We start from the raw sequence: 20,222 nt of genomic DNA, 5'->3' as shown, positions 1-20,222 counted from the left end.
TCAGCAGTGGGATGAAGTGTAATCCAGTCATTAATTAAACGAGAGGAACAGGGGTGAGTGTGAGCTCAGCACTGAGGGGAGGAGAGTGAAGGAATAAAGGCTTAAAACCGCCTGATAGTCTGTCTGCTCAGAAACTCACTTTAATCAAGGTCTTACAGCCTCCCACCCCCCACCTCACGCACACACAGAGGCAAATCTTGATACTGAAGCTTTTGTGTCTAATGCCCTACACAGAGACACACGAACAGGCACATACACACCAGATGGAGTCACAACAGGATTTTATTAAGAAGAGGAATTAACATGATTGAATTTTCTGTTTCTCTGTTGAGGCTTGACTGAGGAAGTGGTTCACATGAGGATTTCAGAACTTTTGAAGTCACTGCTTAAGTTTTCCTCATGATGCAAGGTGATGCATCAAATTGTTAACAACTGAAATCTAAAGAAGAAGGATGTTCCATTTTACCAGTGGGTTACATTATTGGACAACATATCCTTTCTTATTCATACTGATTAAACACAATTGTACTTCAGCTTTAGCCCAAAGGAACTGTCTGTTTTAGGTAATTGTCTTCTTGGCATCAAAGGGATCATCCAAAAATGTCCAGTTGGAGGCGAAAACAGAAATTTAAATCTCAGGTCTTGACCTCTTTGCACTGAGCTCCAGGCTCCTGATGCCTGTGTGTCAGAGTTTTTATATAGTGATTCTTGCTCATATTTTGTCAGTGGAGTTACATATTTTTTTTCATCATGTTGCAAAGACCAGCCCTGTCATTTGAAGTCATTCATTCAGGCCTCTGTTACATCCTGTTCCGATTACTATAATGGTTTAATTGCGGGTTAGTCATCTTCACAGTGCATTTTAACCAATCTACAGCTACCAGACCCTTCTGCAGCTTAAATGTCATTCTTTGCCATTTGCACACCCATTAACATTCAATTACTATTAGAACCAAAAATAACACATTTTATTTAAATGTTGTTCTTGAACACTCACGTTCTTTGTGTGAGATGTTTTAATGAGTGATAATGTTCAAATTAGAAAATAAAACTAAAGTAACACACGCACACACATGCACAGACACACACATGCACAGAGACAGACACAGACACACAATTACTTCATTAAATCAGATCAGCCAGTTTCCTTTGATATTGTTCTCCTCGCCTTCTCTTCTAATATTATTAATGTCTTCTGACTGAAATACCACCTCTTTAATGGGATATTTGCAGATTCCTGTGTCTTTCTTTTCTTTTTATTCAGTCTGTGTATGTTTGCCACATGCTTATAGGTCTAATACAGAAGTAATGACAGAATGACATTCATAATAGATGCCATGCACGTCAATATTGCACAGGTGCTCTTAGGTTTAATATGAGCTGAAGAGTAACATCTGTGTCAAGCAGCAGCTAAATCAGTTTATTTCCTTAATAAACTTACTTCCATCCAGTAACCTGAATTATAAAGGGCAGCATCCTGTAAACTGATTTCATACTGAACACTTCCAAGTAAAAAACACAGCAGTGAAAATGCAGAAGCATAATCAATTCAGAAGTTCTGTTTTGCTGCAGAGCAGTGTATTAACTGTCATACATTAATGTTTCATTATCATATTTCTTTTAATAAGTATGTAAGTCTGCTTTGAATTCTTTCAACAAGTGCCTTTCTGTAAAATTTACAAGTGTTCATTATTCATGTTTCCATTAGTATTATTGCTATAAATCAAGTTAGTTTTCATTCCAATTCATTTCACTTTTTGGAAGTATTAATTCATTTTTAATGATATGAAAATGAGTTCAGTTCAACCAAGTTGTGAGCGAAATGGGAAAAGTTTATGTGGCTTGGATTACCTGTTGAAAAAAGTTTTTTTCAAACTTATATAAAATCAAATAGGTAAACAAACTGAAATTTAAATCCTGGAAGTGGAGACAAGAGTAATCACAACAACAAAGTGATACATATTAAAGTCAGAGTCATATCAAAATCTGTATGTGAATGGGATTTAGGAAAATATGTAAAGCTGATTCAGCCAGTCAGATTTAGTTATGAGATTAAATCCTTTTTTTAAATGCTGTATTTGATATAGCACTTTTTCTTCTCTTGGATATTAAAAATAAAGTGTAAGCAATTTTTGAATAAAATAAATAGAAGAAAACGAAAACTCTTGAAACGCTCTGTCAACTCCTGTTACTTACGGTAGGAATACACTCATTTGTTTCAGCTCCTTGTGATAACGTGCTAGTTTACGGAGCATCATTTTCTCATTAATTGTATTCATCTTGTTATTTTCCTTTATATTGCCAATTAAACATCCTGTGAAATACATGTACCCTGACAGTTTGACATTTTCTGTCGATGCACTTTATGCTGCTCGAGGGTTCTGTGGAGTACCATCTCTTTTAGATGATTGTTGTTATTGAGCCAATTTTTTGCCGACTCTTCCACTTTACTCTCAATCTGCCCTGGCAACAGGCCAATTCCCTGAAGCAAAAATCTATGCGTTTTGATATTTACTTTGAAAAGCGACCCCTTTCCCTCATGACACATAGGCCAAAAGATTAGACTTCATTTCATCCATACGCCCCATCAGGGTTAAATTATAGTGTTACTTCTGGTGGGGCTGGTGAGAAAACACATTTGCTGACACAGTAGGAATCTGAAATCTCTGTCATTACCATTTACATATACATTGGTCCATCACAGCCTTCCTCATCTCTCGCTGCCTCCTCTCCTCCTATTGCTCTCTCTAGCTTTCCTCCCCTCCATGACTTTGTTATGCTCCCCTGTAAAATGTAATCCAGAAAAATGCTTTTGCTACAACAGATGGAGCGGAAAATGGATTTACATCCATCCCCAAACTGTTAAGTGGAACTACCTTTTCCTGCTCTCCACCACTAAGTCAAGGTTTATGCATAAGGGCTGCAGCAGTATATTATAATCACTGGTATTTTCAAACCAGTTTCCCTTCTCTTTGGTCCCATCTAAGACCATATTTGCTCAGCTTGTATGTTTAAACGTGTGAATGTGCAGGCAGGATCAAACATGTGCTTATCACCCTTCTTCCATACCACCCCTTATGTTTATTATTGGTTTTCTGTACATACACATCACATCCCACGGTCATAGTAGGGACCTTTTCATTTCCTTTTCAACACCTTAAAGGGACCAATTTGAGTGTGAGACATCTTGAAAATTGGTTGGGGATCGAACCTTGAAGCCCACTGTGTTTGGCAGCATCATTATTTCACCAAGAAGGGGATTTGAAAAGTTGAATCACGTTAAAAGGAAGTCGGAGGGAGAAAGCAAGTGGAAAGACTGTGCGCAAACAGTGAGACATGAAGATGATACGAACAGAAGTGAAGCAAAGCCAGTGGTGAGGGGGAACTTTGTCTTTGTATTTGTTAGTGCGGTTTGAGCACACAAGCAGAATTCCCATAGCAAGGTAGCTTTTTGTTTCCACTGTGTCCCACTGTGCTCTGAGAGATATCAGCCAGCGCAGGGTCAGAGTGCTGCAGCTTTTTGTTCCCTCTGCAAGGAGATTTACCAAATCCCTGAAATGAACACTTGAGCAGAGAATGAACTCCGCAGATGATTCAAGACTCATAACCAGATCTACACACAGACACACGCTCATGTTAGGCAAACACAATACACTCAGTGTGTATAGTGCAACACTCTGTAGACAAGACAAATTTCTTTTTTTTGTTGAGCTGGCGCAGTTTGAGACATATAAGAAATTATCCTTTTCTTAACTACACCCCAGGAGCTGTGTCTGTGTTTCTATGAGCAACTCATGCTGAAATTTGAAGTGATAGCTGTGCTGTAAAGAAAATGTCAGCAGTGTGTATTGTTAAGAAAACAAAGGGAAGGAAAAAAAAGGAAGAAACATACAGACCAGAATAAGAACTAGAATTGCCACCTCGCAGGTGTAAGCAATTGTATCTGTGCAGACTCATATAATATATGTAGTGAAAGCGCTGGATTCACACACATCTTCAACTCAGCCGCACAGAAGATCTATATAATCACCACAGTTTCATGGTGGGCACCAATGATTGGCGCCACAAATTTAGTATCTGACTAAAGGTGAAATACGGTCACAATCTGCCCTTCTGGTTCTGAGTTACAGCATTAGATAATGAGCTGTGCCCCAATTCAGGGGCCACATCCTGTGGAGGCTGCATTTAAAGACCGATGCCGTCACAGTGGCGCGACTAGTCTGTCCCATTTCAAAGGATCCTTCAAATGCGGGCAAGAAATGTATCCTTCTTTTCCTGGGCAACAAAGGATCCAACAAATGGATCCGTCAAGGCCTGACCTATCCCAAGATTCACTGCGCTGGTAATGAAAATAATATGGCAGCAAACAAAAGCGACAGAGCGCCTGTTTTAAATGTGAGTGTTTAAGGGGAACGGGTTTCTTCTCAGTTCAACAGCTATTACAACCGAGGGCCTTAAAACCTCAAGTTTTTGTGAAAAAAAAGTAGGTGTTGTCGTTGTTGCTAGGCAACAGACCTGTGCTTTGCAAAGCAACAGTAAGGGCAGGCATAGCTGGCGACGCAAAGTGAAAATCCTCTATAGGCCCGACTGTCCCTACTCACTATCCAGGGAGTTCTGTACAGAGGACTTTATAGTGAACTCATCAGTAAAATTGAAAAACATTTTCAGACACTACCTGGGTAATTTTTTCTGCACTGTTTTTCAGTCTTTCACCACCAGCGCAATTCATGATTGTATTTATATTGCTTGGTTAGTGACCATCGGTTGTACGCTACTTAGTGAGTGATTTTGGACACAGCCCGTCTCATTTGGGCTCAGCCTTCGTGGTCTACAACGGCTACGAAGGGCCACATCTTCGTTGACCGCATCCTCTGAAGGATGCAGCCCCTGAATTGGGACACATCTGTAGTCAGAAAAGTGTATTTGCATAACATTATGATGTCACAGTGAATCAGTTCATCAATGAGTCGAAGTGGATGTTTGTGCCAATTTTGAAGAAATTCCCTCGAGGCATTCCTGAGTTATTCACAAGAATGGGATGAATGGACGACCTGAAAACACTATGCCTCTGGCCATGGCTGTTGCTGGCATGGAGGCACAAAAATAAGTGAATGAAAAAAATCTAGTTATCAGAAACGTTTTCCGATGCTGGACTTTTTTCATTGTTTGTTTGTTCACACTATATCAGACCTGAAATTAAGTGCAGGCTCAGACTTTATCTCTCATTGTGAATGTGAGAGTTGTTGTGGTGACTGTCTCCATATTAGGCACCCAGAGTCCTCTCTCTCTGCAGGGGAACAGACGTGCTGAAGCCCATTATGTTTCTGATGTTTTCTGTAGTTCTGCCTTTTCTTCTTTAGAACTCGTGTGGTTTATTTCTCTTTTCTCTGGGGCAAAGATTCAATTTCAATTTTCACTTGATGTTTATCTCTCCCCTTCTCTCTGAATCTATTCACACTGTTTTTGTTTGTCTTTCTTGGCTTTAATTTGTTCCTGACCGACTAAATGACATTGGTGTTTTTGCTACTCAAAAGGCAGCCTTCATTTTCGGCATGAAAGGGGAATAAACACCTTTTGATGTCACATCCTCACAGATTGTGCTTTCTTTAGGCCCAGTAGAGAAATCTTCCAACATGTTATCTTAATAAAGAATTGAACTTCTAACTAAAACACTACATTATCAATGTGACTGCTAAAGTCGTCACATCATTTATACCTTTCTTTACTTGTCTTCTAGGGGAGATTTGTGCCTTCAAGATCTATGGTCAGGATGTTCCATTTGAGGCAGTGGTGTTGAATCGCACATCAGGAGAGGGAGTCCTGAAGGCCAGTAGCTCTGTGGACTGTGAGAGCCAGAAAGAGTACACCTTTATAATCCAGGCCTACGACTGTGGGGCTGGACCCAGCGGGGCCGACTGGAAGAAATCACACAAGTAAGTTAAGCAATTTATGTTTATGTTTGTATTTAATTAAAAGCTAGTGTCTCGATAAAGATGGTAGCTCGCTCAAACTGTTTTTTTTTTACCACCTCCACAACAACCTTTGGTTTCCACTGGGGTCACAACTAATGACTGTTTTCACTGACAGATAGTCTCTCAATTATTGTCTTGTTTAATCAGTTTCTTGTTCAATCAATGTTTGCCTACACATCAAAAAACAAAATGCCCCATCACAATTTCCCAGAGCCCAAGGTGACATCTAACAGTTGTAACACAGGGAGATCCACTAATATATTAACATAGAAAACAGGCAAATACTTACATTTAACAAGTTAGAACAAGTGATTTTTTTTTTTTTTTAAATGGTTTAAAAAAAACCCAAAACATTAAAAGTGAAATGATTTACTAATTATCAAAATTGTTGCAGATTTTTGTACTGATTTTTACAGTGTTTCACTCAATTTGCACTAGGTCAAAATTTTTGTGTCCATTTTATCAGAATTGTGGTTACTGGAGATGATGCAAAATACAGGTAGAATTTACACTGACAAAAAAAAAAAAAATCACACTGCAACATCTACCTTTTGACATTAAAAAATAAAAAAAATATTTACAGAGAGCTATACAAAATAACACAATAGCTGGTAGTATAATACAATTCACTATCCCTGCAAAAACTATTTCGTTTGTGAGCTTATAATTGCTCAATTTGTGTTGTTACAATGTCAGAAAATGCTTACTTAAATCTAATATTTTGGAGGTTGTCACAGTGAATGAGTGAACCCAAACGCAGGACACAGACTCAGAGTTTGAGGAAAATAAAGTTGATTGTCGGGGGCTGGCAGAGCAGGACTGAGTGGAGGTGAAGCAGGGCAGTGAGTGGGGCAGAATGACTGACCGGGGGATGGGATGGCAGAGGGAGCGGGCAGGCAGAGAGACGAGCAGGTAAGTGATCCTAACGTGCAAGGTGACAAGGTGGATTAGGTCTCAGATTATATGAGAGATAAAGCTCAGAATACACAATACTAAGGGGCCTGAACATGTGATACCGAAAAGGCTAAAACAAGGATCTGGCGAAGAGTGGATGAAGAAGTGCAGTTGATGTACTGCTGGGCTGATGAGTAAATGGATTGCAGGTGTGCAGGCTGATCAGCAATCAGGGAGCTGGGGGAGAGAGAGAGAGAGAGAGAGAGAGAGAGAGAGCGAGAGAGCGAGAGGAGCGCCACGCCCACAACACACACACACACACCACAGAGAGAGAGAGAGAGAGAGAGAGAGTGAGTAGGGAAATACCAGAAACACAAGGAATAAACTGGAGTCATGGTCAAGAGCATGATAGTTGTAGGTTGTTGTCTTTCAGTCAGTGAGTCTGTGTGTGACCGCAGCCACTCTTGGCATTTGTTCTCAAAAGCTTTAGAAATTTTGTGTCTTCACCAACACTCAGGCAGTGACTATCTGGCCTGTTTGTGTCTGAAAGTGTCATACTTCCTAAAAAACTGAGATTGTCAGACTGTGTATTAAAACTGTCAGACACTGTTAATTATTATTTATTTAGGCATGACTCACTTGTGCAGCTGCCATTGTAACTCAGATTCACAGGGGGTGGACAAAATATCAGAAACAAATATTAACTTCAAAGTATTTAAATCAAAGTTACAAAAGCGGCTGCACTAATGAGTCATATTAAGTTCTCAAAGAGTCTCATAAAGCTTGACATTAAACATTTGAAAAACGGAGGAAAACTATCAGCAAAGAGAGGAAGTGAGTATGGGATATTTACACATCACTTTGAAAAACAGCTTCAGTTAGCAGTAAAAGACTAAATTACAGAAACATTATAACTAAATGTAGCTTTAGTTGTATTCATTTGAATATTTACCTCATTACATCATTAGTCTTTTTCCCTAACTTTAAATGCATTTAGAAGTAAAAATACCAACCTGCTCCTGTGGTTCCTTTATAACTAAGGGAGAAAAATAACTTATTATTATTATTATTATTATTATTATTATTATTAGATCTTGTCTTTGCTGTTTCTGTTTTGTCTCTTTTCTTTTCCTCATTTTCTCCTATCCCTCAGCACCGAAGCAGTGACAGCTGAGACTTGCAGTTCTGCTCTCAGGATATGTCCCCCTAATGGCCCATCAGTATAATGTGTGTCCGTATATGTGTGTGTGACAGTGCTATGTGAGTGGGATTGACAGACAGGCAGACCAGCACGGACAGCAGCAAATCAAACCCTCTGGTCCTTCAGTCAGAGACGAGGAGCTGCTAAAATAAGCTGCTGCAGGCTCACTACTAAACAGAAAAAGAGAGAAATTTATCAGCTCAGGGATCTTTGATAAATTTCTCTAGTGGGAGATGAATGCCACACAGTGTACGTGTGTGTGTGTGTGTGTGTGTGTGTGTGTCACTACATGACATTCTAAATAGGCCTCATTAAGCTCATGTCATTAATTAGCCAGATGTGCTTCCTCCGATACACCGCGAGTTGTTGTCAGAGAAGGTCACCGGTGAAGAAGACTTCATGATACATCTGAATTATTGCTTCATTTATATACTTTAGTGCACAAATGTTATTGGAGTGCCTCGGTGATATCTTCAGCAGTCTCTCTCTCCTAGCCGATGAGATTTTGTGGGTATGTGTGTCTGTATTTGCATTAGACTCGGAGGGAAGGGGAAGAAATCAGAACCTTAAAAAACAATCTAGCTTTTCACAATGAGTCTGTGTCAGTAGACAGGCCTGTGAAATAAAAGTTCTAGATGATAATGGAAATCCATTTCACCAAGAAATACCAATAAACCTGACCTTATGTGTGGTACTTTTTAATCAACTCTTTTCAGTTGTGTTTTCAGGAATAAATCTATTTTCCATGTAAGCATAGTAACTGTTTTCCTTTAACTCTCCTCTGCCTTCAACTAACAGGTGTTCTCAAAATGAACAGTCGAATAGGTCTTAATTAATTCCAATCATCTCTAATGACTTACAGGGTTTTTTTTCCTTCTCTCCTCTCTCCTCTCCTCCATCCATCTATTCTTTCCCCTATGTCCTTAATTTACCTTTTTCGTCATCAATCATCTCCACTTCACATCCTTTTCTCATTTTCCCTACTGTACTCCCTCCCTCCTTCTTCTTTCCTCCATTCTTTCCTTCATTTAGGGCGGTGGTTCACATCCAGGTAGATGATGTCAATGAGTTCTCTCCTGTGTTTCGGGAGCCACTGTACAAGGCATCAGTAATAGAAGGCAAGATCTACGACAGCATTCTGCAGGTACATTAATAATATAATTTACAGTGAATGCATGTTTAGATTTGTTTCCTATTATTATCAACCTAAGATTGGCCTCTTTATTATGTTAATTAAAAAAAAAGGTTTCATTAAATCCAAAGTAAAGAGTTAAAACAAATTACTTAGTTAACATGGTTTAAAAAAATCATTCAGTTAAAGGGATGTTGTAATTGTCTATAATTGTGTTGGTGTTGCTGCAGTTGTTGATGGCCTAAGAGTGAGTGCATTACATTATTACAGGTGGAAGCATGGGACCAGGACTGTTCACCACAATACAGCCAGATCTGCAACTATGAAATTGTCACTGCTGGGACACCATTTGCCATAGACCGCAATGGTAAGTGTGTTTGTATCTGGCTTGGCAGAGCGAGAGACTGGGCTGTGGTTATAATTGCTGATAGTGATGTGATTAGAAGTGACGTATGGGTCTGAGAGAGATGGGGAAACTAGGATAGCAGAGCAAGAGATAGAAGTCTCTGGATTTTCATTTAATTTAATTACACGGACAGGACATCATTCATGTAACACCTATATACAGTTGCAGGTTATGAGCCTTTGTCCATACCATAAAATCACAAATTTACCTTAATTTATACTCATTTTTTTTTAACCCAAATAATTTTACAAGACCTTAACCTTAAACAAATAGACCCCAACAAATGGACCCCACAATATAATGTATACCTTTATCAAATAAAGCTGTCATTTTTTTTATTGGCCAAAATATAAAATTCTATGATTATTTTAATAAAATCTCATTGAGAACGCATTTAATTGGTTACATTTGCTAACCTTCAATGAGCTATTTTTATTTGAGAGCTGTGAAAATACTACATTGTTAGCCCTTATCATCTTTGCTTTTACCAGATTGTGAGAAAGTAAAACAAAACAAATTCAGAGCAGCTAATAAATGGACCTGGCGATAAGTTTTTCAAATGTCAATTGCCACAGTCAAGACTGAACTTTCAACCTCTGCTTCTAAGCCAACGTGGGTGGAATGTCCTTAAAGTGCTCAGAAAAAAATAATTTCAATATTAGCAGCTACTGAACGGACCTCTTGGTGAGGTTGTTTCCTCAAGTGAAACAACATTTTAAAAACCATTGTTTTTTTGGAGAACCATTTATTTGGGTTAAAACACATTTGAACCTTATTTGAGACACATAATTTTGAGTAGACTAGTAGTGGTCCTGTCCTTGCCTCACTTCAACACAAACAGCATGGTTAATATCTTGATGGAAGGAAAAAGCTGAATTTGTATATGTACTCTCTATGACCGCAGCTAGAGAAACCTCATATGAACATAAACGAGTCTGTACTAAAGATAGACATGAGAGAGCCAACGCTCAGGTGACTGACTCTGGAGATGAATCGTGGAACAGACAGTAAACTAGAACCCAGTGTGTACAACATATTATGGAGGCTGATTTTACTGCATTAAGTCTTATTTTCTTAAGTGGTTAAATAATGGAAAAATGAAATTCTGGAAGAATAGACATAACACTGTCTGTTCATAGCTACTACACCACTCATCTATTTATGGAATAATGTGAGTGCAGATATAGAAATACAGTATGAAGAGGAAGAAGGAAGCAGATAGCTGTGGCTGATCTCTCTTTTTATTGCTATGATATTGTCATCTGTGAAGTAGCTTTTTATCAATGCATAGCTCAAAAGTTACTTGACAAAGATCCACCGTCATCTGTGACAGCGTCTTCTTTTATTTTTTTTCAATTTTCTTGTGTTCATTTGTGGCTTACACCAGTCCTAGTTTACGGGCGAAGTGTATTTCATTTTTGATTGAGAGCTATTCTGAGCATATCTGTCTATATAAAATTTCAGCTTTGGGCTTTGTACCGACTTCTCCCTGAGCTTCCACAGCTACACTGTGCTGATCTGAGTACAGCATAATCCAAACTGAATGGAGACTGGAGGGCTTTGTGTATGTTGAACTCTTCCAATAGATCAGACAGAAGCACACACTGCTTCCTTTACTGTATCTCTTTTTTTGTCTCTCTTAGGTTGTTATTTATTATTTTGTCGTGTTTTTTGAGTTTGGCCTCCTTGTCTTATTCTCACTGTATTTTACAGAAGTCTGGCTCATTTGATTTGATCTTCTCCAGGCACACTAATATTATTTGAAAGAAACTGCAAGACACAACACAATGGTTAGACCTACTTTATAGAACAATGGTCATTTTGCACACTCAGGGAAATGCAAGATAAAATGTAGAGGTAAATGGGCTGTGCTGCAGTGAGTATATCTGCTGTTAGATATGGAGCAATATTTTAAAAGAGACTAAATGAATTCAAATACACTGCCTTTGTTGAGTGTTGATGATAAATTGGCCCTGAATCAGTGCTACATGGCTCACAGTTCAGATGTTGTTTGCACAGTTGCTACAATTAAATTGAGGTTGGTGTTACATCTCTTTGCTATGATTTGATAACTGATGAACGTTTTTGACCCCCCAGTTGCAGACCTTTTAAATGAGTATTACATAAACTATATACATGTTTTCTTGCTTTTCTGCAAGCAGACCTGGTACAGTACAGGTTTTCTGCCTGTGTAGACACAAATGCATGTCAGGATGCCAAGCGAGTGATTTATTTTGGTGATGTGAACAGCAGTTCCCACGGGCTGCTCATATTTTTGGAATGTAATTTAATAAATACCTTGTTTAGACAATAGGGATTACCACTGACCCAGACAGACTTCATTAACTGCATGCTTGTAAATATATTTTTGTGTTACCTCTAAGTGATGGGAAGAAATGTGGTTTGTGTCCCTAATAGTGATTATAGAACATACTCACCCTGTAACCATGAGGGAGGTGTCTCATCATGAGGAACCTCTTATCCCTCTTTAAAAGAGATCAATGCATCACTTGTCATTCAGCTGGCCTCCTCCTTGCTTTTAGTAAAGTTGCTGTTGGATTGAATGGTCTATGTCAATCAACTGATGAATGGCTTCTGTCTCTCTGCCTGAATACAAAGCATAAAAGACTACTGCAGCAATTTAGCATTGCACTTCCGTAATGTTTGGAAATTCACAAGAGACAAATAAAATAAAAAGTAGTCGGCATCAATGCAGACATTACATTATGTAACTGTGTTCAAAGACTGGGTGGTACCCATAGGGGGTGGACAATCTGACGACCTAATATCATGGACAATCTTACTTTGGCATATGATTTACTTTTCAGATGAATCACACAGTTTACATCATTGGAAGGTGCTTTATTTGGATATTTAATGTTAAAAATTAAGTCACTGCTAACCAGCCCATTGTTAAGGGTTAAACAGCTAGTCTAGCTAGCTAACTGCAGCTGGCCACAGAGTCCTTGCTCAGCTCATAAGCCTTGTGTTTCCTTGCAGGCAGGGAAACACAAGGTGGGACATTCTGGGGCTAAATAACAATGCTGTCTAAATGAATACTACATATAAACTAAGTAAAAAGTGTGATTGGTTTTGACACAGTTTGTAAAAAGAGGACAGCATTGTGGGAGAAGAGCGGCGGCGAACTGCCAAACATCCAAAAGAAGCATCAAAGTGATGGACAGATACAAATCACAACTTCTGGTCAGGACTTTCAGAATAAAATCAGAGCAGAAACAGGATGCAGACATTTCTGAATTGGGCCTTTGAGTTGAAGTGACAGGCTTTGTGTTGAGTCTTTGAGTCATGTGGTCACAATTTAAACTAAATCTGTGGGGAGACATGAGATCATGGAATCATGATTCTACCCAAAAGGACTGTCATATGGTTTTTGACCAGATCGCCCACCCCTGAGTAGGCCTACCCATTGTGACAAGTAAACTGAACATCATGTGCAAAACTGAGTGTCTCTTTAACTATGGAGATGTTAAAAAAAAGCCTAAATACAAATGGCCCCCTTAAATACCCCGTGCAGATGATAGAGGCTGCCTGCTAATGAACCAGGAAATTAAAATGTCCTCTCAAATCAAAAAGGAAAATGTTGAAAAATGATGGATATCCAGCACCTTTACTGTTGAACTTGTTCTCACCAGTTGTGGATCAAATACTCACTGTAGGAGATTTTTGTAGGAACTGTCTGACTCTGACCTCCTCGCCTTTCTCCCTGTGTCATTTCAAGCCTAGCTCTTTTTGTTCTGTACTGCTGTGCTCTGAACTAATTTCCTCAGTGCTCACTGCACCTCCTCTCCTCTGGTCTCCCTTCTTTTTCTCTCTGTACTTCTCTTCTACGCTGGTCACCTCTCTTCTCCAACAGCAATCTGAGTGACAGACTTTCATACAGTCAAGACTCCAGATGCAAACAACAAAAATTGCTTCAGTTGTCTTTGTTATTCCGGAGACAGACTTTGATGGAAGTGATTGATTTAATAAACCTTTGTTTATCTCAAAGAACATCTGTATGGAAGCCTCACAGATAAATAATGTTCATCAACTAGAAAAGATCTGAGTCCTGTTTTATTTTGTGATGGACTGTGAGATGTACAGCATCAGCTGCAACCACCAACTCACTCTGTAGTTGTCATTTTGGGACACAGCAATATAGACTGTATGAACCTCACTGCTGCATTGTTAACATTTAGCTCAGGCAGTAAAGTATACTGTAGGACTGTTGCACTTGCATTCCCAGGATGTATTGTGAGTCAATAGCCTTAATATTTTTTGTGTTAAGTGGCTTCCCCAAAACACGTGGATCCACACACTTTAACAGTTTAATGCTTACATACATTTGCTAAAATCATGCTACAATTTGCCAGAACTGTAAACTCTTCCAACCCACGCACCACTAGCTAGACCGAAACAGACTAAAATTACCTTTATATGAATTAATCTTGCATCAGTTCTTACCAGCATAAAATATGCAGTAGAATTCAAACCAATACTGAGAGAAGAGAAATATAAAATAGATTACTACAAAAGTTCAGAAACTACACGTTTTTGCTTGGAAAGCTGTAAACGTTTGTAGCCTAACACTAAGACATGCTCGCATAAGGTTGTATATAAAGCATCCCACTTATAAAATGATCAGTGATCAAGGGAACAGCTTGGTGGCTACAGTTGAGTAGACCTCACCCCACCTGAGGTCAGTGTCATAAAACAAATCCCTTACTTAGCTAAACTTTGGGCTGAATTCAACTTAATTTTATTCACATAGCACCAAATCATTACATACATTGTCTTAAGACCTTACAATATAGAGAGAAACCCAACTGTTCGCACTGTTCAACTCGTTTCCAGTCTCACAAAACAAGTGACAGTAGACAGTTCTTTCACCTCATAAAAACAGTGTGAAAAAATACAAACATGACAGGGTTAGAAGCAGTTGAAAGACACAGGGGTTAGTGGCAGTGGCTAGTCTGTGGCTAGACAATATTCAAAAAGGCAAATTGTCAGTGTGAAAGGTAATATTTTATGTTACAGCAAAGAAGTGCCAGATTCAGCACTAATAAACATTTGTTAGCCAGCAGAGGGTTTGAACTGTTAAATAATAGTAACATCAGCATATGACTTGATCTAGTAGCTGTACCTTAGTGAAAATCCTCAGGCCTGTAGCATCCCCTCCATCTCACACTGTTCTTACACTCTTATCCTGGTGGTAGGTGAAGATAATCCATCATTACAATTCCACATCAACTGTTTACAGTGAGGCTTTGATATTAAAATGTTACACAAGGTTACTGGACCTTGGGTTTTCAGTAAAAGGCTTCAGTGAGTACAAAGACTTATCTTTTTTTTTCTAGGAGCAGCTTCTTTAATGCAACGTCACTTTCAATTATTGCTCAGCAGCGAGTGTTTCTCATTTTGTTATTAACAAATAAACATAGCAGTTCATTTTTCTCTGTTGCTGGATAACCACAATTATATTTCCTCTTTGTTTTGTTTCCTTTAGGTAACATAAGAAATACAGAGCGACTGAGCTATGACAAGCAACAGAGCTACAAGATCATGGTGACAGCATTCGACTGTGGTCAGAAGAGAGCGAAGGAGGATGTGGCTGTGCATATTGATGTCAAACCTGTCTGCAAACCTGGATGGCAAGGTCAGAGATTAAAAAGAAAATAGCCATTGAAATAGTTGCAAAATGCCTACAATTATCTCGCAATACTTGACAGAAATGTACTTATTTCTATATTGGTATAAAGTGAACTGACACATTATTTAAATGTATTTAAATTTAAAGCAATACCATCAAAATTTTAGCAGGCAATCGAGTGCAGTTTTTGAGCATATCCTTTCCCGCGAGGGAATTCTATTTCATTTTAGAATGAATGTCTCTCGAGGAAATCAGAAGACCTGACAAAAACCTCCAGAGAGAAAGTTGACTGGAAGGTGTATGTGTGGGGTTTTTTTCCTCCCTCCTTCAACATGGCAGCAGCTGGGCATTCGCGCCAGCCCATCTCCCCTGCTGCTTCACCTGTCAGCACTGACAGCATCTCAGGAGTCAGGAATGAAAGTGGAAGACAAAGAAAGATAAGACAGCAGAGTGGAAAAGGAGGGAGAATGAGATAAAGAAAGAGGCCAAGTGAACAGGAAAGAGAGGAACAAAGTTACAGTGAAGGAGGGAGGTGGTGCTTATTCTTACAGTCTTGTGTGGATGGAGATAAATTACCTGACCAGTATAAATCCTATGTATCAGTAAGTAAAGCCCCAGTCAACTACAAAGCACTGTAGTTCTGTGATGACCACATCCACTTAACAATGTCATTAATTCCCATCATATTCTTATAAAATTATAAAATTCCAGGATAAATCGAGCCAAGGATGACTCACAACAACTCTTGGTTATTCAGGAACCATATTTCCACATACACTGAAAGTCATGTGAAGTGTATCAATGTTTTTGGACATTTGAAGCCTTTATTACAGACAGCAGAGAGATGACAGGAAACAATGAGGAGAGATGTTGTAGTTTATGGTCGGCGTCTTAACCCCTCAGCAGAGGGCATATGTTCTTCCAAAAGAAAGCAAAAAAAGTCATCTGAACGCTATTGAAAGCTATTTCCTGCACTTATATTTCAACCAATCTAGCACATTGTTATGAAACTGATAATTAGGCTTTCCAAATTAGAAATTCTATTTTAATTGCAGTACTATTGATACACTAATGCCAACTAAAATAACACTTGTTTTTTCTTAATATGGAGCTTCTACTTTATGATAAATATTATTTATGCATCTTTATAACAAAGGGCACTGTCCTTTACAGCCTTACGTTCAAAGATTTTAAATTCGTACACCTTTTTTATGCGTATTGACTTAGAATATAAACAAAATATAGCTTCAAGTAATTATTTTTTCTCAAAATAAAAAAAAGATATAAAAACATTAACATCTCAGGGGGGAGGCAGTAGCCTCTTTGTAGTTTGACAGGTGAAATAGAGGGAGAGCACTACCTACTGCAAGCGAACTTAATTGCTGTGAGTGCAGTAAAACAACTGAAAACAACCTAGATGATCAAACATGAATAATATTTTTTATCAGCTCTGCCCAGACATATTTTAGTGAGCAAATCAATCTGAAACTACAAGCGTGTGGCTGACCAAAATTGTATTTTGAAAGGTGAGGGGGACATCTCCCCCATCAGCTGTTTAAATTACACCCCTGGCCTAACCTATGGGGCTTCTCATGGGGAGGATACATAGAAAATCTCTATAGTTGGTATATGTGATGAACTCTGACCTGGGAATTACCTCAGCCAGTGATTGGAAATAAGGCATGATCTAACATGTAGACATGTCTAAATTCAGCACAGTTTTAAGGTATACTGCTCTAGGTATTGCGTACAGGACTTTAAAAAAGTCCTGTAAGGAGTTAGAAAGCAGCTCTAGATGATTCATTTGTTTGTGATAATGCAGGACAATAATACTGTTGTGCTTTAAAATAATAATAATAACTCTTCCTCATTTATTATTTTCATCTAAATATTACATACTTACAGTAGAAGTGCACTATCACTCTCACCATAACATTCACCAAGGTTGTTTCATCTGTTGCATCCATGTTCAGATGAAATACATAATGTGTCTTTATTCTGAGTTGCTGAGACAGATGATTGAGATGATCATTTAAGGTCTACGCACTGTGGACCTTATGGCCATGGTATAAATGTACGTGATGGTTTGATGATACAGATGGGTAGAATGGCATCATGTAATTCTGTGCTTTGATTGGAGAAAATCATTTTGATAGCAAAAAATAACATTTGAACAAGTCTTAACAGAGATGATGTTACAGACAAAATCCTTTAGTGCACAGAGAACAAATACCTGTTGTTTAGGCTTTAGGGACACTCATTGAAGGAAATGTCAGTGCATTTCACAGAGGCTTGGAGGTACAAACAAAACAACAAGTCCTCCAACCTGAACAACCATGGAGGATGTTTTTTTCCACCCTCTGATTCAACCCATAGAAGCATCTCCTGAAATAGCGCCGCTAGGCAGCAGGCCTGGTTGTCATGTTTATAATAATAAACATGCAGACTGCACCAAGAACAGTACCTTCATCGCCATGGTTACTATAATAACGGTTGTGGCTTAGTTAGGTTTAGGTACTAAAACTAGGAAAAACTAGGAAAAGTTAAATTAAGTACTTCCTCAACATTAGACGATCTTTGTTGTCATAGTTACAATAATAGCAACGTGGTTAAGTTTGTTGAATGGTCATGGATAATAAAAACAACATAAACTGCTACTTTCACATGGCAATCGAACACTGCTCTCATGTATCAAAGACTTGTGTTTTGTTGCTCTGTGTACTTTTCCCTTTGCTCCTGTCAAAATTACTATGGCGGCAAGATGTTGCCAAACAACATAACATAACTGTGAGTCAGGAGGACAATCTCAGACAGAAATAGTGAGAGTGTTGAGAAAAATGGTCTGAAGTGGCAAACTACTTCATGTTAATGTCATCTTCATGTAGAGATCCAGCCCATTGATTGCACCACAAAGAAAGAAAGAGTGTCAGAATGGAAGAGACATGTGCCTTTTTTCATCCAAAAACATTTTTGATTTGTAGAACATAAAACCACTGACAACAAAATAAGAGCGGGATCTGAAAGGTTCAAGCTCTTGCTTTTAAAGAAAGACACACAATTATTTTCCAGATGGTGTTACCAACTCTTTACGTTTGAACCACAAAAAAACACTTGCTATTATACCCTGTTATCATCCTCATCAATGTTGCATGATTCTTTACGATTGGGCTAATGAAAGGGGGGCAATCTGCAAAGTCCTCTTGTGAAACCATTAGCCCAGGGTAGCTTAAAGCCATGAATAAAACATGATGCACCGCTGCACACAAACATCAGGTCCTTTATACACATGATCATATTTATCATCTGTGTGAAAAGGTCAGCAGTTCTGCTGCTGTTGCTGTTTTGAAGAAGGCTCCCTGGCATAAACGGAGGCTAAATATGTCTCACTCCACCTCCCTCCTCACTGCCCCTCGCCCACAGAATCACAGTCCATTTCTCTCTTTGTGAATGTTTGTCTCAGGAGACTTGATATCCTATTCTGTAGGCTTGGTAAGAGCTGCCAGGTGTCCACCTACACACACACACGCACACACACACACGTACACACAGGCATGTGCACATAAACTTTCTTGCACACAGTCATACTTATGAATCCCTTTCACCTCCAGGTTCAGGGATTCTCATACACACTGAGGATAAATATAACACCAGGGTAATGAAAATATAACACCAGGCAATGGGACTGACAGTTACGAGGAGGGGAGCACCCCTCTCTACCAAGCCTGTCATGTTACTGGGTCCTTTTGACTTGACACAGTATGAGATTTTACTGACGAAATTCCAACCTCCCAAGTTGCCAACTGATGTAGTTGCCTGTCATAGTTTCAAGGTGTCATTTTTAGCCCACATACAGCAGAACAAAAAGTTTTATTCCTTACATTTTTGCGGACTGCTCGAATAATGCTTTAAATGTAGACTAAAAGACAGCAAGATTAGCAACAAGAGAAATGGGAGACCTACAGGGAACAAGTTTCATGTAAATAATGTCAAGACTGAAAAGGAGCATAAGGAAATGAGAAACAGAAACAAGACAGTTAGAGCTGAACTCTCTCTCGACAAGTTGAAAATGTTTTTTTTGTTTACACCACAGTCAAACCACAAACAGCATGTCTCTGATGCTTAGATATCTCAGTGTGTATGTACTTAATGAAATTAGTGAAACTTGTGAGATGTTCAAAAGGAGGAAACAGGGATATGAGAGTCTAGATCAGCTGGCCAGTGTTTGAGAGGGGAGACTGATACAGAGCAATCCCCAGTTACTGTTTTCTCAAACAGTACTAATGGCATGATGTTACTTGATGTTACTAAATAAACTGTTTACTGTGTACTTAAAGGTTGGAACAAGCGTGTGGACTACGAGCCAGGGACTGGGAGCAAGCAGCTGTTTCCAAAGATGCACTTGGAAACCTGTGGCGGTCCCCTGTCTGGTGTGAAGGCGATGGTAGAGCTGCAGACCAATCACATCGGGAAGGGCTGCGACCGTGAAACATACTCTGAAAAGTCTCTGCAGAAACTCTGTGGTAAGAGGACAGAAGTAAAAACTGAGAGAAAAAAAGAAATTAGCAGAAGAGATGACGTGAGAGAACAAGTGAGGAAATGAAAAGCCTTGTTGAAACAGTGAGGTGCTATTTAAGAGTAGAGGGGTCTGAGTGAGAGAGAAAGAGTAGAAATAATAATTATGAGAGACAAGGAAAAATTTTATTCAAAGAAGAAATTACCTCTTGACATCTTAACCTCTGCAGTATATTAATATGCCAATTTCCTGTACGCCATCTTAATCCTGAAGACTATTGTGAATTTAATTTTCTATTTTAAATGAAATTCCAAACATCGTGTCAAACTGTAACGTGTTAATTGTTCCTTCCTATTTACACCATAGAATATGTTTTTTTTGTACATACAGTACATGTAAAGAACCTACAATCAGATTATTTTGGGGGGAAAAAACTCAAAGTGTGAAAAGATTA

The 20,222-nt window shown here is 38.8% G+C and overlaps 1 protein-coding gene and 1 long non-coding RNA gene across 3 annotated transcripts in view; one reads left to right on the top strand and one right to left on the bottom strand.

The window, feature by feature from the left end:
- Positions 1-20,222, top strand: part of clstn2a (calsyntenin 2a) — a 155,149-nt gene that overhangs the window by 97,657 nt on the left and 37,270 nt on the right. For both annotated transcript variants that reach the window (XM_071491875.1, XM_071491876.1), the window contains exons 3-7: positions 5,738-5,933; positions 9,100-9,211; positions 9,470-9,566; positions 15,112-15,261; positions 19,590-19,775. In XM_071491875.1, coding sequence (XP_071347976.1) covers positions 5,738-5,933; positions 9,100-9,211; positions 9,470-9,566; positions 15,112-15,261; positions 19,590-19,775 — 741 coding nt within the window. The remainder of the gene's footprint in view (positions 1-5,737; positions 5,934-9,099; positions 9,212-9,469; positions 9,567-15,111; positions 15,262-19,589; positions 19,776-20,222) is intronic.
- On the bottom strand, positions 6,861-8,464 carry LOC139629327 (uncharacterized). The gene is made up of 3 exons (XR_011692943.1): positions 7,880-8,464; positions 6,989-7,103; positions 6,861-6,894 (listed from the first exon to the last, which is right to left on the bottom strand). It is a non-coding gene; the product is annotated as an uncharacterized lncRNA (long non-coding RNA).

Source organism: Trachinotus anak, unplaced genomic scaffold (genome assembly GCF_046630095.1).
Source record: "Trachinotus anak isolate AG129_WGS33_773 ecotype Australia unplaced genomic scaffold, CSIRO_AGI_Tana_v1 ptg000012l, whole genome shotgun sequence".
NCBI classification, from domain to species: Eukaryota; Metazoa; Chordata; class Actinopteri; order Carangiformes; family Carangidae; genus Trachinotus; species Trachinotus anak.
This window is presented reverse-complemented; position numbering and strand designations above follow the sequence as displayed.